This window comes from Megalopta genalis, chromosome 12 (genome assembly GCF_051020955.1).
Source record: "Megalopta genalis isolate 19385.01 chromosome 12, iyMegGena1_principal, whole genome shotgun sequence".
Taxonomy (NCBI): domain Eukaryota; kingdom Metazoa; phylum Arthropoda; class Insecta; order Hymenoptera; family Halictidae; genus Megalopta; species Megalopta genalis.
Genome location: NC_135024.1, coordinates 3,480,218 through 3,505,504, shown reverse-complemented (window position 1 = coordinate 3,505,504; position 25,287 = coordinate 3,480,218). Strand labels below are relative to the sequence as shown.

General features: G+C 38.0%; 1 protein-coding gene across 1 annotated transcript in view; it reads right to left on the bottom strand.

The window, feature by feature from the left end:
- Nucleotides 1-25,287, bottom strand: part of LOC117228809 (lachesin) — a 196,246-nt gene that overhangs the window by 12,194 nt on the left and 158,765 nt on the right. The window contains exon 5 of the mRNA XM_033484816.2: nt 19,496-19,654. Coding sequence (XP_033340707.1) covers nt 19,496-19,654 — 159 coding nt within the window. The remainder of the gene's footprint in view (nt 1-19,495; nt 19,655-25,287) is intronic.

Sequence of the window (25,287 nt, the reverse complement as noted above, 5' to 3'; positions counted from 1 at the left end):
GCGACTTCGTTTACGAGTTATTAGCGAAAAACAGTGACCAATAGGAAGCGAGCTCGGCTGGCGCAAGGCGGAGCCAACGAGCGGTCGACGCCCAGTTCCGCTCATTGGTTCGGCCACGCCCGCGCCAACTGATTTCGCCTCTTATTGGTCTCACTTTTTCATTAATAACTCGTAAACAAAGCGGCGGATCGGATTTTCGCTAAGGAAATAGTTATTGCAAATAACCTCAGCAACCCAGAATTTCATTTCCCAGAAATACCATAATTTTCGAACAATGAATGAAGTATGCTATATTTGAGATTGTACCGAGAAACGCCGACAAACCAAGCACACAGCAACTGGTCACTCAACAGTAACCGGCTCCACTACCCTAATCTATCCTCAATGCTTTCTTAATCCGAATTGGCATATTTCGAGCATGGCATACTTCGTTCATTATTATACAAACTTCCATCTATAAAAGCCGAAGATATTTTGGCGGTTTTATAGTTATCGGACGCAGTGCACGTGTGTAGAGGGTGGGCCCAACGTGTACAGGCGTATCTAAAATCTTCTCAATCCTATCTTATTCCGAATTGGCATACTTCGTTCATTATTATACTAACTTCCATCTATAAAAGCCGAAGATATTTTGGCGGTTTTATAGTTATCGGACGCAGTGCACGTGTGTAGAGGGTGGGCCCAACGTGTACAGGCGTATCTAAAATCTTCTCAATCCTATCTTAATCCGAATTGGCATACTTCGTTCATTATTATACCAACTTCTATCTATAAAAGCCGAAGATATTTTGGCGGTTTTATAGTTATCGGACGCAGTGCACGTGTGTAGAGGGTGGGCCCAACGTGTACAGGCGTATCTAAAATCTTCTCAATCCTATCTTAATTCGAATTGGCATACTTCGTTCATTATTATACCAACTTCCATCTATAAAAGCCGAAGATATTTTGGCGGTTTTATAGTTATCGGACGCAGTGCACGTGTGTAGAGGGTGGGCCCAACGTGTACAGGCGTATCTAAAATCTTCTCAATCCTATCTTAATCCGAATTGGCATACTTCGTTCATTATTATACAAATTTCCATCTATAAAAGCCGAAGATATTTTGGCGGTTTTATAGTTATCGGACGCAGTGCACGTGTGTAGAGGGTGGGCCCAACGTGTACAGGCGTATCTAAAATCTTCTCAATCCTATCTTAATCCGAATTGGCATACTTCGTTCATTATTATACCAACTTCTATCTATAAAAGCCGAAGATATTTTGGCGGTTTTATAGTTATCGGACGCAGTGCACGTGTGTAGAGGGTGGGCCCAACGTGTACAGGCGTATCTAAAATCTTCTCAATCCTATCTTAATCCGAATTGGCATACTTCGTTCATTATTATACCAACTTCTATCTATAAAAGCCGAAGATATTTTGGCGGTTTTATAGTTATCGGACGCAGTGCACGTGTGTAGAGGGTGGGCCCAACGTGTACAGGCGTATCTAAAATCTTCTCAATCCTATCTTAATCCGAATTGGCATACTTCGTTCATTATTATACAAATTTCCATCTATAAAAGCCGAAGATATTTTGGCGGTTTTATAGTTATCGGACGCAGTGCACGTGTGTAGAGGGTGGGCCCAACGTGTACAGGCGTATCTAAAATCTTCGTTATCCGCTAAACAACCTCTCATACGTTTATGAAAGGACTCGCGAACCCGTATGCGATAAACTTTCTGCTGCGAACGTACCGAAACAACTACTCGTACCTTAACGCGGCACAGAATCGGCCCGTTTCTCTATCTCCGGCGTGTAGGTACATATGTACTGTCTTCGACGGGAAAGGTTCACAGTGGGTTTGCGGATGCTGCGAGGGATAAATGGAGGACTGCCGAGCCCGGGTTATCGATGCCCGGATTTGTTTGACGCTATCGGCGCGTTTATACGTCAAAACGGTGCCTCCGCGAGAGCCTGTTCTCTTGCACTCTTTAGCATACGGTGTAACTCATTCTACGGGAGTGCACGCTTGACGCTGCTTTATGGAAATCGGCTTGAATAAATCGGTTTCGCGGGCACCTTCCCGCGAGGAGAGTGGAACGGTTTCTCTGATTTGTTTTACGAGCGCGGTTCGAGTGATTTTTCTTTTTTTGTTATTTTTGTTTTCGGGTTGCTTGGTGTTTTCGTTTTCAGCCGGAGTGGAATTAATCGTTTCATGTCCGGGGATTGGAAAGGCTGGGAATTCGTCGCGGGGGAACCGAATTATTTATCGACGTCTGGAACGATGATCGGGATTCTAATTTTCGGTTTATACTTGGATCTAGTTTGACGAAAAGCTTCGGGCGTCCGTCTAGATTGTAATTCTAGATTCCGAGTTTAATTGTAGGTCTTCGTTGACGCGACGTTGCGAACGTCCATCTAGATTCGAATTTCATGTCTGTTCTGATGGAACGTTGTTAACGATGCAACGTTGCGAACGTCCGATTAGATCCCAATTTCTGGCATACAGTTTATGCTGTTAGTCATTAAATTATTTGTTCGCAGCTTTGGGAATTAGATGCATCACATAGTCCATGTGAAGATAATCAACCCCAAAGGGTGAAGCCTTCTTCGCCTCACATTTTTCTTATTTCATTTGTTCTTCGACGTTTGGTCGTCGCAATGGCAAAAATTAGTTTCGTGGTAAGATTGTTAACGAAGTTTGTAAATTTCTTCTTGAAAAATGATAAAAAAAAAATTGAAAGAAGGTGTAGCAAGAAAAGGATTTTCTCCTTGATTTTTTCTTGAACTATTAACGATCTCACAGTCTTTTTGAACTATTGTTGAAGAACATAAGTGTAGATCCAGAGTCTGTGGAAAATGAAACGAGGGACAATGAGGTCGGTAAAATGAAAGTTATTCCAGTTTATTATAAATATTATAATGTTCAAGTATTGTTCTCTGGAACGTGAACTAACGCGAAGCTGCGCGCAAATGAATGGAGTACACTCTCGAACGTGAAAGTTAATTTACTTTTCACGCGTCGAATATTCTGTTCCGTTATCATCGATACTTTTCAAATTTAAGTACTCGTTTGATCCAGGAAAGCGTGAAACAGTTATTAAAATATAGAATGCTTTCGTTTGATTCTGAATAATACCGTTTATACTGCATCTGTGGCACAGGAAATCAGAACAAATCCGTCTTGCTACGCCAATAACTTGGCTCGGTTGTGTTTAATGCCAGCCACGGGGTGCTTGCGAATTGATACGCATCAGTATTAATAAATACGAGACTCAGAGAGAGAGAGAGAGAGAGAGAGAGAGAGAGAGAGAGAGAGAGAGAGAGAGCCGGATCCATCACAGTTTGAAGTATTATTTCATGTTATTTCATGTCAAGATTATTTTATCTTTCACGATAAATTATGTCTTGTTGTTGCAAGATATAGAAACAAACAAGTTTATCGTATTTTCAGTTGACGTATTTTCATTTAATATTATTTCTTAATTGAAACTATACTTTTCTAAGAATTGTTTATCGTGTTGCTCTTATCAATAATATGTTCTCAAATTTTTCTTTACTTCAACTGGTGGATTAATAATATTGAAAATTATAACAGAAAGGGAGAGAGAGAGAGAGAGAGAGAGAGAGAGAGAGAGAGAGAGAGAGAGAGAGAAAGAGAAAGAGAGAGAGTCTATCTGACGTATTTTCATGTAATATTCATTCTTATTTTAAACTATACTTTTCTAAAAATTGTTTTTCGTGTAGCTCTTATCAATAATATGTTCTCGAATTTTTCTTGGTTTCAACTGGTGGCTCAATATTAATATTGAAAATTATAACGGAGTGTATCTTGCGAACAACGCGAGCAATTGATTTTTGAATTTATTGCGTTAGAATTGTCTGTGTGATTATAGTACAAATAATGGCTGCTTCATAAATTTAAAGCCGGAAGACGTCGTGACTCTAGTGAAACTTAACAGGACAATTTAAATTCCCATTGCCCTCAGCTATTCTCTGCTACATGAGAATTTATTTTACGTAATACGTATAAGTAATTACCCTCAAAGTTTTTGACGTGTTGGAAATGGCTACGTAATTAAGTGGTAATGCGTTGACTGATAATACTCGAATATTATCATGCCTCGTTTAATGGAATTTGCTGTTGAAACTTGACGTATTTTCTAGCTAATCTACTAATGGAAGATATTAATAGTTATTTGGCAATAAAAATAAGCAAATAAAATGACAAGATTGATTATGTTATAGTTTACTGATAATTCATTTGACGTGTGCCAGTAATATTGAAATGTCATAATATTATAGTATAGCTATGCTATGTGATGCGATATATTTTTTCAAAGATAGAAGATGGCTAATTACTGTCTTTTATTAACAAGTTTTATTACTGCTTTCATAGCAACGGGCTATTATCAATACTGTAGCACTGTACGAATATTTCTATTCAGTTGGTTAGTTGTTAAATATTTTATAAACTTCGATAAAGTTCTGTTGACATTGTAAATCTTTCATTATCCTGAATGAACAATGTTCAGTACAAAATATTTTCTCCTGCAACAAATGGTTTTAAACATGCGCTGTGACACCGTCATGCATACATTACATTTATAAATGCTCGTGCTGGATTAACATTACGATATTCAAATACTGTTAATAAACAATTGGTTGCAGAATCGGATATGCAAATAAAGATTGATAACACTTTCGAAAAACACCAAGCAATTCCATCGAAGATACAAAAAACAAACAATATATGTGACTTATGAAAACTTTATTAACAACAAAACACAAGTGATTAACAAGCATAATCAGAAAATTGCTACGCATGCCCAAGCAGCGAAAGTTTGTGTTAAAAAAAATTGATACTATTTCTTCATTCTTATAGCATCGTACTTTTCTATTACATAAATTCATTTGTTAACATGTAAAAATTCATTTCTGTGGTAAAAAGTGGAATACCATTATGATAATAGAAACGGCTGACCACAGAAAGAAACTGTGAATAGGATCCGAGTAGAAATTTTTCTCTCGTTAAACTTCTTGAAATTTTTCAAATTTCGCATACTCCATATATTTTGCATACATTTCTTAAAATGCATATGCAAAAGCGTATTTCACATGCCATTTATGTTTATCATATATGTATTTCTAAAATTCGGTATTATTTGAGTAACAATTAAACATGCTATTGTTATTTCATATTATCGATATTCTGCACACATATTTCTTGCATATGCTGCGCATCTACATATTTGTTTGCATATGCTGCATTTCTATGCACTTCTTGCGTATGCTGCATTTCCCACATATTTCTTGCATATTATATTTTCATATTTTACATATATGTTATATAACTGTTTCAGAATATTTTAATATCAAAAACACCCGTAAAAATTCAATTGTAAGAATAAAATCGAACTGCAAATATACTTTATTTCGTTGCGATTAAGAACAGATTATTCTATAAAATGAATCCTTACGTCGATGCACCTATATTCCGACATTCATTTCTAATTCCTTTTAAAAACGTATTCTACTCTTCTGATTAACAAACAGCAGCTGGTCGTTAAATATTACGAGCTCCAAAAAATACATATCAAAAATTCACCTTCAACAACGGTGATCGAAAATCTCGAAAAATAGACACGCGTTAGAAACGTAGACTTCGCGTCGTAGACTTCGCGTTAGTCTTCGCGTTGTAGAAACGTACAAATCAGCGAACGAAATCGTTTCGCATCATCGGCACAGCGGATAAGCTGTTCGATCGACCGCGTCCAATGAGATTTCATTAAATATTCGCGCCTATGGTCCGCGGACGCTAACAATTCCGATGGCTGAATAGGTAGACGCCAGCAGAGCCGCGGCCATAAAACACAACAAAGGGAACAGATAAAAATTCTATCTCCCGAGACAAAGGTTACGAGCCTTACGGGACAAAAATTCCCCGGGTGCAAATTGCGAAACGGTTCGCGGGTATTGTCTAGGCCGGTGGTTTTCTTTTAACCGTAGAAAACCGCCGCAGCTCGGTCGCGCCATGCATCTCGCGTTGCTCTCACAGCCGACGATAGTGCTTTTCTTACGAGCTTTGTAAACTCGTTAGCGTTCGCTCACTTAAGGAACTCGTTAGCCGGCTAAGTAGTGAATTAAGCATATATCTTCTCATCTTTTCTTCCGCTTACAACGTTTTGTATCGAGTTTCCGGCCCCTCTTGTTTTACATGCGACATGCCTCCGGTAACCGTCTCCCCGCAACCAAGATACTCTCCCCTTCTCCTCCTCCTCCTCCTTCACCTCCTCCACCTCCTCCTTCTTCGTTCAATTGCATTAGCCCGCTGTTTCGACCTGGTTAAAAGTTCTACCAGGTTTCGTTTAGATCAAAGTTTCCTACCAGAGAGCTGTAACTTCTTGTCCCGAGATATGTTCTTTCCATTTCGCGGCTTTCCGTCGGCGATCTTTCATCCCCGCTGACTATCGTTTCCCCGTCCCTGCTATCCCCGGGAACCACTCGACGCAGAGGTGTTACTCTCGTTTAGCAATTCTATCCTCGTTTCTCGTCTCCTTCGTATACAAAATAAATGCCGCGCCTCGACTGCCGCCATTCCGGAAATGATTTACGCTACCCGCTAAACGGGATTTCTGAACGGATTGGGGCAGCGGAGCCGATTACTGTGCCGTGGCCAATTGCCTTGTCTTTGGTTCGTTTTCTTTGGGGCATAATTAGCTTCGCATTTCTCGAACAAGACATATTGTATTTTTCTGATTAAGAAAATGAAGAAAATAAAAGAACAATGGAATTTAATAAGAGGCTCGGCGATTGGTCACGGCACACAGTAATCGGCTCCGCTACCCTATAAACTCGCTTCGACGCGCGGGATCTTGCCGTTCCGCGGATTTGACTGGCGTACGAACGATCGTAAACGTCCTATAAAATTCGGCTAATTTGCGCCGTGGAACGGTAAGACTCATCATTTGGATCTGCGGTGGTTTATGATCTCAATGAGCCGGGGAAGTGGGACATATGAACACGAACGAGCGCGTATACGTAACTGTGGGCTTGTATGGGAGACACGCAACAAGTATATTTAGTATGGGATGGGAATAGTACGTAGTTTTTGCTGAATCGTTGCTTTCTGCATTTTCGGGGCTCGGGATTTTTAATTAGCCCATTACACTGCGAGCCCTTTCAGAGCTACGCTGATTTGAACTACTTCGTCATTAGGAATTTCGCGAATGTAACGAGTCGATGTTTGTTTTTTTCTACAGTGCCGAGCATGTAATATGTAATAATATGTACTAATATTAAATATATGTAATAATATGTAATAATATATAATAATATATAATAATATATAATAATATATAATAATATATAATAATATATAATAATATGTAATAATATATAATAATATATGTAATAATATGTAATATGTAATATATTGAGTTTTGAATTTTGAAAGTGCATACAATAAAAATAATTGACATTCATAATGAACTTTTGCATGTGCACTTAAAAAAAGATATATTCAAACTATATGGAGTATGCAAAATATGCAAACTGAAAACGTTTTATTTGGAATTGTCCAAAAAAAGAAAGGTTTCTATCCAAATTCTATTTTTGTAGCTTCTTTCTCCAACAATATACATTTGAATAAATCCGCACAGTGCGAATTTTCATTTTGTATATTATTAATATATTTATTCAAAGTAGAGCCATAAGGAACAGTATCCTAGATAATAAATCAAGCGTTTCTTTTTGCAATCGAACAAAATTTGTTCGGTACAAAATGATAATGGGAAGCAGAAGATTTCTCGGTTTTTGTATCCAATAATTTGAGATTCCGAAAATTAACACATTGCGTATTGTACGATATCATCGTGTTGTTTCTTTGTACGCGCATAACAATTTTATTAATTAATATCGAAAGCTGCCAGCACAATCGTTATGTGATATTGTTCGACCATCCATTATCTGACATTTTCATTATCTATTCTATGAAGACTGCGGCGATATACATACATATTATCACATTGTGTATTATACGACGTATGTTTATATAAACTTGATTATCCTTGTGCTAATAATTTCACGCTTTATACGATATGTTTCACCAGCAGAACAATGCCGAACTGCAATTTCAAATGTATCAAATTCAGCGGCTAAGATAACACAGTTTTCGTTTAATTACCTGTTATTGATAGTGCTGAAAATTGTAACGATTAATGTAGATATGAAAAATCAAGAAGATTGTAAAATTCAGTAACGTTGGAAGTCGATACAAATAAAACTGCACAGTAATCCGTATCCTCATCCATCGAAGTCTTTTCATAATTTTTTCTTAATTAATAGCGTACCCCTTTCGCTTATTGTGTCAAAAAATACATCGAATCTTTGGTTAAACCAACCAATCGTTTTCGTTTCAATCGCACCACAGACGAAAATATTCAATCAAGGTCAGCTTCGCAATAAAAAGTAATTAAATTTCTGTCACGGAGAATTATATATACGTAATTAGTTATAAACACTAATAATAAAAGTTCGAACCGAGGTATCTTTTTTTTATTTCAGTTAATATTCCCGGCGATTTAATTGACACAGCGAAATTCCATGCATGATTCTATTACACAGAGCAATATTCGAATGAACAAAGGAATTTTTCAAACGACGATTTCCCACCGAATTTCAATCGAAGCGCGAAAACAACGCGTTTTATTTGACGTTGTCCTGAAAAAAAAACAATTCGGCGATGCGATCGCATTTGTCGGATCCTTTGATTATAGAAACTGATCAAAGACATCTCTCGCAAATGCAATCTGCATGCTATTATCAGATGCTCAGAAATCGATTCGACATTAATCAAATTCTGACAATGATACATCTGCACATAACTCGAAATCCAAAATAGTACACAGCATTTTACATAACTCAGTATATTTTGTATATATGCAATTGAATTTTTGGACTAATGCAACAATTTCGACAATTAAATATTCGACAATTTTATAAAATAAACAAATTTGAGAACGTTAACGTACTTTCGAGACATGACAGAACAATCTTAATGGCGCCTTGGAGTCGCTATTCGAGTAAAAATGGTTGATATACTACAGGGGTGGCTATTCCTAGTAAATATTCCTAGTCGCCCACCTGTCTGATATTATCAACGTTTATTTCAAACTTATTTTTGGCTTTAAATTGCTACTTTCCTTACGATCACTTAACACATACGACGTTGTTACACCGTCACCTATAATTTAAAAAAAAAAGCAGGTCGCCCATAACGATCAAAAGTTTGTCCACCCCCTATATACTATTTTACCTAGCTCCGATCACAGCTCTCCTGTGAACCGACATGACAACATGGACGCCACCTTTTGCTCGCGAGCGCATCTGCAAACTGTTCGAGCAGTTCCTCCGAAAGTACACGGAGTCGCGTTGCCAATAGCCGGTTAATCGAACACCCATTGTCGGAGAGGACCGATTTATCTTCGTAATTAGTCTGCTCTTTGGCTCCTCCATTAATTCATAAGCATGAATACGCTCATTCGCGCATTCACGTAGATCTTAATAGCATTCTTCCGGACGACAATCGTTAACTACCGCGGACGGGGAAAAATATCTACGGTCGAAAAGACAAATACAGGGAGCCTTGAGCGTTTCAGCCGCATCCGGCGGGGTAGAATCAGCGCTAAAGAGGGAGAGAGGGGGGAAACCAAAAGCGAGCGAGCGAGCAAGAGAGAGAGAGAGAGTGTGTGAGAGGGAGGGAGGAAGAGAGATGAAAGGGTGTGTGGGTGGCAACGGGGTTGGCGGCGGGAACTACGTCGGTCAAAGTTTTGCTAACTCGGGTCTCTGCAGCGGAAACTACCACCTGCCTCCTCCTCGATGTATGTGCAAACGATATTGCACGTATATGCGTGCTCTATGTACTCCTGGATAGGACTGTGCGGGTGCAGAATCGCTCCCGTGGTTCGTTGTACGTGTCCCGGCGCCGTACGTACTAACACGGGCCTTAAGTCCTTCCGCGGCTGTGTGCGCCGGTACAAGATACCATGAAGAGAATTCCCATCCTCTGTTTCTTTACACGCGCGCCCGCTGTTCCTGTCTTCGAGTTCAAAAGGTGAAACTTGTTTCAACGACCTGCCTCGTTATACTCACTCCGCCATGTTCTTACGCCCAATCTGTGTGCTCACGTCCGAAAATTTCCCGGCTCTTGACTTCGCACCATCCCCGCAGCACCCTGCACCCTCTGCCGCGCCACGCCGCGCCGCGCCGCGCTGCTCATCATCGATGCAGGACGAGATGGGATTAGCCTCTCAGGCCTAATAGAACAGACGACGACGACGACGACGACGCTGTGCCCACGCGACGGCCGGTGATTACCGCGTTTCTTTCTTCTTTCGCTTGTTAGCTGATTAACGGCCCCGGTTCTTTCTCGCCTGTCCCTTCGTTTCTGCTGCGGGGTACCTCGGATATCCGAACCTAGAACGTCTGATTTATTTATCCGGACGGATACGTTTTCGAAAAAAGCGTCCGGCACTGTTCGAATAAAATTGTGTTCGAGTGAAAGTAAGGATTAAATAACTCATCGTTATTCGGTTATTTATTCCGTTCGAGTTATTCGTTATTTTAGTTATTCATTATTTTAGTTATCCATTATTTTAGTTATTATTCATTATTTATTATTATTCGTTTGGCGAATCTTTGCTCGGCATTCCTTATTCGCGTTCGACCCTGCACGAATGCTGACATTTGCGGTATCTACGGTACTATAAAACGGTGACTCATTCTCTCGTTTGTAAGTGAACTATGTTTTTGTTTATCTAGCGAATATTTTCGTGACCTGGTGTTTGTGATGTGATCTTGTGACGCTTGTGGCTCATACGATATCTAAGGATTTCGAATCCGTCGGTATGCGTTCTAAATTCTTTTACTCGGAAATTTTAAACAACGAACAAGTTGAATCGATTCTCAGAAGTGTTCGTAGTGTTAAAAATGTAAGATTGTTCGTTGAGTTGGTAGACAAATTATGTGACTGAATAACGACAAAACGAAATGATATTTCATGTTGTTCCATTATATTTTCTCTTTTTATTCGATAGATTGCGTTGATTGTATGTATGTATGTATTTTTTGGTGCTGTTTATTTTACTAATTAGTTATTTATAGGTATTGAATTTGGTAAAGATGACAGTATTGAGAGTATTTCACAATGAAGTTGCAAGACATTCGTCATAGATTCACTATCATTTTTAATTTCCACCTTGTAAATTGTACTTTTGGCAAATAAGAATAAATTGCAAAGTTCTAACGAAGAATAACTAAGAATATAAGCATAGAAAAATATTCAAAAAATTTGTATTTCAATGCAAGCACACACACACGCATTATTGTTATTATTATACATGGAATTTAAACTGGTGGTATAAACGAAAGAGTTTTCGATCGTTATAAAAATAATACTGAATTTGTAATACTTACAATTCGAATGATTTTAGCAAAGTTTAACGTATCATTATTAACTATACATTTAGTTTAAATTAGTAGATCAGTTTTATGTGAGTTTAACCATTTTTCATATCATATCTTTTTATCTCTCCGTGACAAGAATAACTTGTTTTATCGTCTTTTTCATTGTTCCTCACGCAACGAGGCATGAAACTACAAAATAAATATCTGCACGATAATTATACTACAATTATTTACGATTGCTCTAGGAGCGTGTTTATTCACGACGTCCGACGGTTAGTCAACTTTTAAATCAGGTTACTTAACGCGGGACAAAGTGTTTAATTAATTATTGTTCACCAAGTTTAGCTTGTCAATCAATGCGTTGACTGCATGGTCACAATAAAATAGCTTTTGATGGCTGCGACACTAGCAGTTAATTTATCGATCGATCGATTTATTACCGAAATCAAAGTGAATTTATCAAGTTATTCGGTGATAAAGCAAGTGATTAGTTTTAGTTGAGCAACCGAACGACAGGATACAATCGCGCGCACGACGAAACGTAATTAATAAATCAAAAGAAAAATACTCTATTACAGGTCGCGAGAAAAATTTACAACGTATACAGTTTAAGTTAATGTAAAATGTGAAACAATAAGGTAACAAAGTCGAAGAACTTCCACTCTTTGGTATTTAAAAATTAATGTAATAATAGTTCATAAAAGTTTATTTCTCGTTTACCTAGTAAAATACCGCAAAAAAGAATTAGGTCTATAAATATTGACAAAATGAATGAATGAATGAACAAATGAATGTGAATATTAGAATAATATTCTTATTATGGAATACCTTTTCATGTGTGGTCGGAAAATCTTATATTCAGAAATGTTAACTACTCGTACAGAGAGAGAAGTTTGATCGTTGATCAATAAAAGAAAAATGTTACTATTTCAAGCAAATCTCGACGTAACCAGCTAGTTGCACAACAATTAACTCGAGCTGCGCGGTATCCATTAAATCTCTGAATAAACGTAAATGCAACGCCGCCGAAAATTATACGCGTATCTTCGTCATAGAAAGTTTCCCAGCCGGGCGAGTACAGAAAAAGTTCTTTTCCCCGGTTAATTAACGAAATAAGGTTAATAGACGCGATGAAAAATCTGGCAAATATATGTAGAAAGATACGTGATGAGACTGTGTAAACCAAAAGTTTCACATGTCGTGGATTAAAAACTTTATCCAAGTGGTTCTGCGCTGACTGACGTAATTCCATACTAACGCCCCTTTCATTCGTTGCACAGCGTCTGGAAAATAATTTCCTTTTATTTTCTCCAGATGCCCTAATGAGGTAAGTGGATTTTACAACACTAATTACACTACAAGCTCATGAATCTCGCTGCGTCCATCCTTCTGTTTCGTGCGCCGAGAATACTATCCAATTATTTAAATTGCTGCTGGGCAAGAAAAGGAACGGGACGCGGATTTCCAGCGGACGTTTAAGAAGCACGTGACGCGACATGTACGAATAGAAACGAGACGTCACCGTTTTATTTCACCGAAAACTTTGACCCACCCGTGACACTGAAAATTTACCCTTCCTTTTAATTGCTCTTCCTCCGCGATGCTATCAAGAAATGAAACGTACGCCGGTCTGCTTTCGCGAAAGAGAATATAAAACGGCCAAGATTTTCGTTCAACATTCATTCTCAAAGTTTAGTTCAATTTTCAATAGAAACAAGAATTATCAATTTTAACAAGAAACTAGGTAATATATATATTACCTAGTTATAATATAAGAGTATATATATATATATTCTGGAGAATGTCGACTTTCACCGGTGAATGTCAACATTCACATAGTCGCTTGGTGTATGTCAGAAATATTTGCTAAATACCCTTATTTCTAACTTACACCGGTAAATGTTGACATTCACCATGCACTAATGGTGAATGTTGAACATGGAGATTTATATTTTCGTCTCCGTAATTCAGTCGCTATAAAACGCCACAAGGGTGACGTAACTTATTCGCCTCTCTTTCTGAAAGGAATGACCAAGAATTTAAAATACACGGTACATTCTACATGAGAACAGAAAATAATAGTAATAAAAAAATTACTTACTTATGTGATTCAAATCTTATTTATTGCAACAACTTTAACTATTATGACACTTTGAATTGCACAAGAATCCCTTGCTTTTACAACTGCATTTATTTGTGGGACACTTCCTTTTGCAATGACAGGTTTTGGACCTCCACCAGAGCATATCTGTGATTGTCGACACACACCGGAGAGGGTCCGAATGTACAACAATGTAATGAAATATTCGATCTTTCACCGACGTATTTGGTATCTGTTGACATTCACCGGTGAAAGTCGACATTCTCCAATTTCGGTCATTCACGGTAACATATATCCTATTATATTATAACTAATATATATATATTAGTTATAATATATAATATATATATATATTAGTTATAATATAATAGTTATAGTATATTACCTACTTATTAATAATATAAGATAATATATATAAATATATACAATTCTCTTATATTATCTTACTATGTATTAATTATAGCTTGTTTTGCAGCAGGTGAAACTTGTACCTATTGACTTGTCATTTTTATGTTTATCTATGACTTTTCATTTTAATTTTTATCTTCGACTTTCTATTTTAATTATCATCTACAACTTTCCGTTCTAATTTCTATCCACGACTTCCTAATTTTATTTTCACTTCATTTTTTGAACAATTCTTGTAGTTCTAAATATTATGAATTATTACACCGTAAAAATACGTTCGAGAAACGACTTTTTGAATAAATATTCAAATATTCCAACTTCGAATTTTTGATTGCGTGACCAGATGAATAAAACGAATGCTTATATTCTTGACGATTTGTCTCATCGATTTCTAAATCATCAATATTTCGTTCATGTATTTGTTAGCACGAAAATTGTAAAGCAAAATATTGCAACGATATCGCAAAATCGTAACGAAAGGGAACTCGAAGAGCTCGTGTTTATAACCAACGAAGCCGAACAATAGAAATTGGAAGAAGATATGCGTGCCATAAAAAACGAACACGCCGTAGAAAGATAACAGTTATACTGTTTCTTATTATTCCTTTCTGCGACTGGAGAAAATCGTTCGTGCCGCAATTGTCACGAATCGTATGAAATATTTACCATTGCAAATCTTCAAAGTGTTGACCGTTCATTTGAATGCAGGCTTCTACACGTTTCCCCAATGGATTTCAGACACGTTCCGAATTGACATGCTGTACTTTGAATATACATACATACGCCGTTCTGTAGGATACGTTATGTAGTCGCATAAGGAAACATCGATTTACGTACCAAACAGCCTGAATATTTCTGAAATTTATATGCTGATTATATTACGCTACGTGTTTGCGCGCAATCATTTTTCCTCGCTCCACTGAATCCGCTTGACTGCGAATATTTTTTTTTCGAAAAAAAAAACTGGAATACTCGGTTCACCCGCGTTTCGTTTCGAAAACAGAAAAATGTCTGCGACTTCCTGCGAATATTTTGGCTGATGGGTTATCGTATTTAACATTTTATTTTTCAACTTGTTCGTCCGTGAAAATAATATAAAATAACAGAAACATTGACAATTTTTTTTCGCAAATTTTTATAATCAAGATTTCATCTGTAAGTATAAAACTTATTGTTTATTTCTTTTCTGACATGTTCGCAAGCATGAAAAAAGAACACGAGAAATGATACAATAAAAGGGGTGCACAATGCATTATTAAACATATAGTAACTAAACTTGATTTGTTTAAAAACTTACATAAAATAAATGTAGTATATCAAACACAAAACTTTTCCATATTTGACATAATAAAAGTAGAATACAATAAATATGGTACAAAAGTTGAAAATTTATGGCAAAAGAGATTGAGAAATAATTAAATCTGCCAAGTCAAATGGAACAAATTTCCAGCACAAATAATTTAGATCGTGCAATTTATTTTTCTGCTTGACAGTAATTTTTGCAATTAACGGACGAACAATTTTGCGTTGAAAAATTTGACATTGTTTAATCGTTGTCATGACTTGTTGTTAGGTATGGTACGTGTGATTTAAGAAAATTGAGTTTATTAGGACGCAAGGTCTATCGAAATATAATATTATCTGAAAGATTTTCTCCCTGCGTGTTTCTTTGTTCATAGAGATCGTTTGTTCCCTCCCCGAATCTTGAGTTATGTGCCACAGTGTATAGTCTTATTACTGTAGTAAATCCTCCTCGTTTCGCGAAGGGAACTTCAACTAGGATATTAGGACCGCCTAATTACCCTATTAATACCGAATTAATGTGGGGTCATATGGCGGTGAATAGCGAATATTCTTTGGTACTTACGCCACCGAACAGCTTGGTAGTTAAACTTCAAACTACATACGTACTATCAGGCGGTAATTAACAGCGGATCGCATGAATGTACAAACTCTGTGTATGTATGTGTGTGTGTGTGTTTATATATACACGATCGTAAAGTATACATAGTTGAAGGCGGATAGACAAGTATCCGATACAATCGTTTTCTCCAATTTCATTCTTGTGAATCGATCGCCACAAATTAGAAATTTCCGTGGCTATTCACTCATATATTTATTATAAACAATTTTAATAATGCTAATAAATATATACAATATTCTTATAGAGAGAAACAATAAATAGTTTTATCTTTTATAGTTCGATATAATTCCGCGGTAAAATCGCATTTATGTAGAAAATTCGATAAAAAGTACCAATTTGCAATAACAGTCAGGAATACCAATTATCCAATTGTACGATCCGTATAAATGAATTCGGCGGTGTTGCAGAATGAGACGAAAATCGAAATTCCCGCTCGCATATATTTCAAGCATTCATTACAATGCTGAATTTATTGTATCATGGACGATGCACCGTGTTAATTTCATTAAATATTATGCACGTTAAAACAAATTCCCACATTATTATCGTAACTGTAACAATAATGTGATGTTTTGCAATAACCACAATGCCTGCTTTAGCAGAGGTTTTCGAGCAGTGAGAAAATGTCCTCGTGTTCACGTAAAATCGACCATTGAATATCTCCTTTGGATACGATCGCGTTACAAAATATTTTATAATAATTATACAATTGAATGATGTCAAAAAAATGTATACCTTGCACTTTAGTAGAGTCATTTGCACTAATACGAAATACTTTCTTCATGCATAAAAGTATTTTAGTCTTGTAAAAAGTGTCATGCTCTTTCAATTGGCAACAGTCAAATGAAAAATATCAAAACGTACGGAACGTGTGCACGTTCTTTGTAATCTAAAAACATGATACAGAAACTGCACGGTGCTGTTAAAAGATATAAAACTCCTTCAACTATGACACATGTACACGTGTGTATGTAAATCTGTTTTAAGATATGCTGAAAAAAGAAAAAAAATACAATCTCTCTGTATTCCTCACAAATAAATGATATTTTTTAAAATTCCTTTTACGCCGATAAATCCCTCATTCGACACCAATGCACTGTTGTTTGAGGTATTATTTTGAAACGGATCAGACATCGTGGCTACCAATTAGCGAGCCACCGCATGGACAGGCCGACACGCCAAAGGATTATTAAAACACAGTAAATTCTCCCGAATTGTCACTCAACGTGTAAACAGAAATGTACAATTTTAGAAGATTTTATAGCATCCGCTTGTTAACAACTACAAAAACAAGCCGCAGGACACGAATAATCGTGTCTCTTCTCCCCAAATTGTCCATCTCTGTTTCCGTCGTTGATTTCGCGAGAATGTACTCCGCGAAATAAGTTCCATTGTTCGTCACGAACTCCGTATTTACCGGTGAAACGAAACCGCATGCTATCATCAGCCGACAATCCGCATGCATCTTTTACAGCGTGGCGTAAAAATATCGCGCGGTAAACCGGTTACCGGCTTTAATCAAAAACCGTCGGCAATCGAGTGCGTACAAAATTTCGTGGTGACGGGCTCGCGCGTACGCATTTTCCGCGACACGGCACACGCCGATGCTAAATACACTAACCGAACGAACGAACGAACGGCGGCGCCGCCGTTAAACACATTCGCACAAAAGCCAGGAAATATAAAAACGGACGATCGAGGGCGCCGCGATATTGAAAATGTCCCGACGACAAGTCCACAAAACATGCAAGTCGAACTGCGACTCGAATTTGTAGAATAAAAGCTGGCCGAAGCACGCGACCGGTCGCGCCGCCCCCGCGCACCAGGTGAAAATATCGGATACAGCGGCGGCGTGACCGGTGTACGGTTTCGATATTAAAAGCATAAAGTATTGCGAGAGTTCACGATCGAGTGCTGTAACAAAGGTGGTGGGGAAAAAAAGGCGAGGGCGGACGGCGACGACGTCGACGGAGCAAAAAAAGAGGACCGCAGATGTTGCGCATTCCGCATTCCGTTATCGATGCCGCTGACATAAAGAGCCGAGGCAACGATTACCGGTCGAAAGTGTTGTAATAAACCTCGGCTCCACGCTGGTAACCGTGGCCGAAGAAAACAGCAGAGGGTGCAAGAACGAACGCGGTGGGAAACCGTCGTAGATCATTTCAGGTGGTACGTACATACTGCGGGGCCCCGGGAAGCCTCCGCATACTAAATTCCCGATTTTCGACAAACAGTCGATATTCGAACTATTGCAATTTCGTGGAAGAGAATCGGACAATGATGAACCTGGGCTCATTGTAAAGTTCGGAGCTTCTGCCTCGGCTGTGCAGCGTTCATTTTCTTGGAACATGTTTGTTGCTTCGTTGAATATCGCAAATTCGCCTGCCGAATTTAAGCGGGCTCTCGTAAGCCCCGCTTTGCTACCCGCGACAATATTAAAGGAACCTCGGCTCGAAGTTCGCTATTTAACAACATCTTGTTGAAACGAAACTGGACCGTTTCATGTAACGATCGATGTAATATTTGAGATTCAACGAACGCGTTGCAAAGTTCCGGTCGGTTTCGCGTTGTTTCTGACTTTGATTTCGCTAATTATCGTGTACCTTTCGGTTCCGCGATTTCTCGAGTTCCGAGGATTTCGGTTGCGTTGTTCATTTATAGAATTCGTACGGGATGTTGCACGTTGGTTATCAAGTGAAGACAAAATACGAAGGTTATATATAGTCAAAAATTTGTTTCGAATTTTCTGTTGCAGTCACGTTTTTCCACGTACTTGGAAAGAATGTAGAAAGTAACATTTTTAAATAATACTTTTAAATAATACTTTTAAAAAACTATCATTTATACTTATACACGGTATTCATTTTATCCCGAGCACACGTAAAATCTCCGTTGTCAGAAAAAAATGTGCAGGCGAAAAATTGCATGATTTCACGGAGACGAATATAAAGACCTAAATTTTTCGCAAGGTCATTTTGTGTCGAGTTTTCGAGGTCACTGTCGAGTTTTTAATAGTATCCAAGGTCATTTAAAAGTCATAATACCATTCATGGAAAACTCGAGTTAAAGTGTCTTTGACAAAAAATGTCCTACCATCATATTCGTTCCCTGAAATCGGGCAATGTTTCACCTGCACATTTTTTTCTAGCATCAGGCATCGCGGAGACGTTACGCGTGTCCTATATAAAATAAACACCCTATATATATTTCATTTACATTTTCAAAACCCTTTGCAACGCCATTTCTCTGGGACACCGTTCGCGTCAACTAGAAAGTATAAGATACAGCATACTTTCCCAGCGTTATTTTCCAAAAACCATTTACTCACCTGCGCAGTGGCCAGAACACCTCAAGAAGAATTACATGTGGAAGACACGTGTGTTTGTTCATAATGAGTTTTTTTCCGGCTGGCATGGCTACTCGTTCGGCTGTGAAGGGGGCTGGGGAGGAAGGTTGGCACAAGGTTGCAACGGAAACACGGACAAAGAGAGTAATGGGTAACAAACGAAATTAAACCACCGGCGACGTCTCTCTGCCTTTTTCGCGGAAGAGGTAGCGCGAGTGAAAGAGGTCTGTCCGCGAAGATATCCGCGAGTTTTATAGTGTCATTATATACCTGAAGGGGACCTTATAAGAATGGGCATTCCGTCTTCTCTCTTCCAGGACAGTCTCGGAGTCGGTCGTCCCGTCGCCTGGCAGATTAGAGTCGCGTTGTCGCCCTCCGAAACTGCCAAGTCGGCGCTGGTATCGCTCCCATAAATGATATCCGGTGGCACTGTCGGATAGAAATGAAAAACGGATGACAATCAGATGAATCCGGCCATAGAGGCAGCGCGCAACGCGCCGCTAACAAATTCTTGCTGGCTTTTTGGCAACCGCCAAGCTCGCTATTATTTTAGCTTCCTTGAGTCCGCGGAGCTCGCAGACACCCCCTTATTAGGTCAACGTGCCGCTAAAAGATACAGCACTTTCAAATCCGCGCTGACGTACTAGCTTCTGCCGAAAGATAGCACGAATACGGTAGCGATCACAACAAGACGATGAATTTGAATTACTTAGTTTTAAATTGCTTAGTTCGTTCCATTTCGAAATTTACAGATGTATGTTTCACTTTCTGTAAAAAACAAGTTCTGGATTTTTTTTCATAGGTAATTATAGAGTAAAAGATTATTTAATCTTGCCAAGTTTTTCTGAGCAATGGCAATTTCTACTAATTAATTTATAATGAAATTTAATCATTTAATTTTGATAAATTCGCTAATTTTTATTATATCTCAAATGTGTGGTAAACTATGTAAATATAATAACTGCGTTAATTTTTATCATTTAAAAAATTGTACTAATACCTATGAATTTTATAATAATATTAATTATATTTCATTGGTTCATTTTGCTACAAAATTTTATGGAAAATCGTAGCAATTTATAAGAATTGCTGGGAGAAATTGAGGACTGTAGAATGATTGAACAAATTTACGCAGTGTTAGGTTTTGTAAAACAAGTATACAAATACATCAAAGAATATTCATTCAGGAGTACACAATGCCTGCGAAAACATTTTTAAAGAGCAATCCACCAAGATACAGCGGGTGCAGATATTTCAAAAAAATTTTCGACGACTCCATCTCCTTCAGGGTTTGTACAGATGTAAGAACGGCAATTTACGAAAATATATTTCACCGAGCCGGTGTTGTTGCAATTTAATGCGTGGAGTCGTAACAGCACTCCGGAAAATTTCGTTAAAAAATTCCTGAAAATTGTGTAGACCCAGCGGCTCGTACGAAGCGGATACTTGAAAACTGCATTTGCGGAACCAGAAGTATCTCTGTCAACTTTTAGCTGAATATAAAAATATTCCCCCAAAGGGGGCAAATAACACCGGTACTTGACATAACCGATTTTAAAAGCTCCATTCTCTCGAAAATTGTCGGACGAATTTTAAAGTCTCAGACCTGCGAATTAGTTACTTCCGAATTCGGGTTACTTTGATATCATCGACGATCACTAACTTCTGAATACTATAAAGTGATTATGGCAGACACAAAAACATGCCAAAGCAAATATTATCTAATCGATTACAATTTCGTGGATTCTTACGGATGACGATTATTTATCCAAAATTTTTATATAAAATGCACGAACGTTTACGAAGTAGTTCTCGAGATAAATATATTGCGGACTTTGTGCACTTATATCGAAATATACAGAGTGTCCCAAAATTATGGCATTTCCGGCAAATGAGGGGTTGCTGAGGCGATTTGAAACAACTTTTTCCTTAGCGAAAATGCAATCCGCGGCTTTGTTTACGAGTTATTAACGAAAATGAGAGTGACCAATGAGAGGCCGGCGCGACGCAGCCCAGTCAACGAGCGGTCGGATCCCTGTTCGGCTCATTGGCTCGGCCGCGGCGCGCCAGGAGAGCTCGCATCTTATTGGTCGTTGTTTTTCGTCGATAACTCGTGAACGAAGCCGCGGATCGCATTTTCGCTAAGGAAAAAGTTACTTCAAATGACCTCAGGAACCCCTTATTTCCCGAAAATAGTTATACAGGGTGTCCCACAATTATAGTATTTCCGGGAAATAAGGGGTTCCAGAGGTCATTTGAAGTGACTTTTTAGAGATGTCGAACTGTGAAGTCGGTGGACAAATTTATAAGTGATCGGAACTTTGAGCAACAATGTCTCGAACGTGGGAACACGCGAATTCTTCTGTTCTTCTTTGCAACAGCAAAGACGGCAACGTACGTCCGAATCGCAGCGAAAGCATTGAACGAATTAGCTCGATTTTGTGGAATTTTGATCGCTGCTCGTCCAGCAGTCGCCGTGTTCCGCACATAACAATAAGAAGAGAGTGGTCGTTGTGATGTTCTCTCGCGTCTCCGTTGAAACAAAAGACATTTAATGGTCGGACCTGCGGTGACCGGCATCTGCGGTCTGCGGTTTGAACTTGAACTGAGAACGGAACAGAACAGCTTCCCGTCAAATATTCCACGCCAGACGGATCTCTTTCTGGATTCTGGATGCGTCGTGTCGGAGTGATTCCGACGAAATTGAAATTTCACGACGCATCTCGTGCGAAATTAAGAGCAGATTACGTCGCGCGATTCCTTTTAAAAATAGGATAAAAATCATTACGACTTGAGAACTTGCTTATTGACGGGTAACAAAACGAAGTATGCTCGTTTTGATAAAATAGAAGCATGATTGTCAAAGTTTAAAGAATCTTCAAATTTTTCCATTTTCTCAGTTATTAGTCAAATTGAACGTATGGGAGCTACTAATTAATTAGATGGTAATAAATCGAAGTGGATAACAGTTTTCCACTTAGAAGAAAATTTGTTTTTCATTTCGGTCCCATTCTCGAAGAAAATCGATCACCGTGCGCGTTGTCATTTGACTCTCCTGGAATATGCATATTTCACGTTCCACGTATACGAGATGTTAAACAGTCCGCAAATGAAATTTCGTTCACGAAGCTGCTAGATTCTCGTTAGAATAAAATGATTAAATTTTAAATCTCCGTTTTCTCCTTTATGGCACCGGAAATCCTACGCGATTACATTTTCTGCAATCTGAGACATTCGCTTCTCGTAAATGCGAACCACCTAACTCTCGGCTACTCGCGTAACCAGCGGGAATTATGCATCGTATGTGTGCCGGTAATTACGAAAGTGGGTTAATTCTAAAACAAAAATCCGCAAAAAAGAATCGTCACTTATTTTGCCGCGCGTTAATTTACTTTGCAGGTGGGATTATTTTTGTGAAATTTCATTTAACTACCAACTGAATTATGCATTCGGCTCCGATCGTGGTTGGTCGGAATAACTTCGAGTGTGAAATCGTATCGATTCCGGAAAGCTTTGTGATCGTTCACGTTCACGCTAATTTTAAAGTCGAGGAAAGATAAGTCGATTGGCTGAAATAAATAGATCGTGAACTGATATAAATAAAAACAAATTGATGAAATAAAAATGGAACGAGTGGAATCGCGACGCAGCATGGAATCAGCGGAAAAAGTAGAAACGATAATTAAGACAAAAATTGCAATTGATGAAATAAGTAGGTAAGGCAGAATCGACGAAGTAGTTAGAAGAAAGTAAATACACAAATCGAAAAAGTAGAATCGACGAAACGAAATAAAGGCAATAAACGAATGTGTCGGCACGTTCGCAAGAGGTTCGTCTTTGATACGAAATAATAATGACTTGACACGACGCGTTTTGACGGAGCCGAGAGTTTGCGGCACACAATGAACACCGACTCATCACGTCTCGAAATCTCCAGATCCCCGGCATTGGTATGTACCACGAAACTTTCGGGGTCTCGAGCAGACGTATGTAGCATGATACTATCGAGATTCCGAGAAATTGGTGTATATAGTATGATACTGTCGAGATTCCGATCCAATCCCACTTGATTTTTTCCAGCTCAAGTTCAACCAGTCGACTAGTACAGCCACAATGAATCCGGGCGAATTTCTGGCTATAACGACGCAGACGTTCCAAGAAATTTGGCATTGTTAGCGTTGAATCAGTGTTTATTTGGTTAACACGTTTTGATTGCTGTTAGTCGAAATATGTAATCGCATGTACGCAATGTAATCGATATATGCGTGTTAGAGAACATTTTGAATAGTGGTATAATGTAAAGCTTGTTGCATTGTCTTCGATTTATCGTCGAAATATAGAACTCTAATAATATATAACTAAAATATATAACTCTAAACTTAATATTATATAATATTATATATTAATTAATATATAATATAATATAATATATAATATATAATATATAATATATAATATATAATATATAATATATAATATATAATATATAATATATAATATATAATATATAATATATAATATATAATATACAATACATAATATATAATATATTAATAATCATATAATTCATAATAATATATAACTAAAATATATAACTCTAAACTTAATATTGTAATTGTTATTCACTGTACATTGCGATGAACATTTCATACATGATCTATCAAATATAAATGTCGTATCTTGTAAATTAAGATGAAATTTGTTACTTGTGTTACAGTTCTTATTTCTTACAGTTCCTTTGCAGTTTATTAAACATATGTTTATTCCATTATTTCATACATACAAATTCGCGAAAGCCAAGGTAACTTCGCTAATGAAATCAAAAATAGTGGATAAAACGTCTCATAATGATTCTACCTTCGATCCTTATGAAACAAGAATAAAAAAAATATTTTAATAAGATATTAATCTAATAAAATATATTTTATACATCATTTCGTCTCGCTGATATTATTTCAGAAAACATACGCAACGATTAGACCGTGGATTTGATCGCACTTACGACAAAAAAGAGTTTGAGAAAATTGTTTGTTCATTTTCATCCTAACGAACCTACCTAGGAGGAGAAATTTTTATTTTGTATAAAGTCTGTTAATGACGCGTGCATTTTTATTCATAACCAGCCAAGTTCGTTAGCGTTTCCGTCGTCGAATTGATTTATTAAATTCAGACACGTCTGAACCAATCGTTTGATCTCTCCGTATGACGCTGTAGTGTTACGTGCAGTCGGTATACGTTCACCAATTTGCTTTGTAGATTCGATGCGCACACACGTAGAGCTGCACGAGAGCGGAACTACCCTTTTTTTCACGGGCGACGAGGGCTGTTCTGTCCGTAAGTGTTCCACCGTTCAGATTTCTATCCGTTTAGTGCGGGGAACCGAGTGCGTACAAGTGTGCGCCGGTTTGAGCTTGAGAGGGATGCGTGAGAGGCCGAGGATTTACAAAATGGAGAACTTTCGACGCGCGCGCGCGACACAAGTGAACGTGTAAAAGACCGGCCGTGACAACTGAATTCGGGGAATGCGCGGTGTCGGAATTGCTGCTGCGTTTCACACCAGCCAACGTTACCGCGCAACTTTTCAGTTAACTATTTTAGTCGGCGATACAAATGTCGAGGACCAATGTAGCCACGATGTTTCACAAAAATCGAGTTCGCGGAATTAACGGAAGCGCGCCGGTAAAGTGAACATTCGCAGCGTCGATCTCCGAAAGCGAGTAGCTTGTATTGTTTTGTAGAAACAAAAGGTCCTCGAATACCAATATTATCGTATACAGGGTGAGTCACAAGTTAGTCCCCACGATGCCTCTTCCGATGGACCGACAAAAAAATGTCTCATATGAAAGTTAATCAGTATTTAACCGAAAAGAAATTGCAATTGTTTAAATTTAAGAACAAATTGATTTTCGATAAAAAAACGAGGTCACAGTTATATTTTTAAATGAAACTAGGTAATTTTAACTTCATAGTATTGTAGGCGACGTCGAGACGAATTCGACGACCTGCCACATGATGATCTTCGGATGACAATGAAGGAAATATTGCCATGAATCGATGGCACA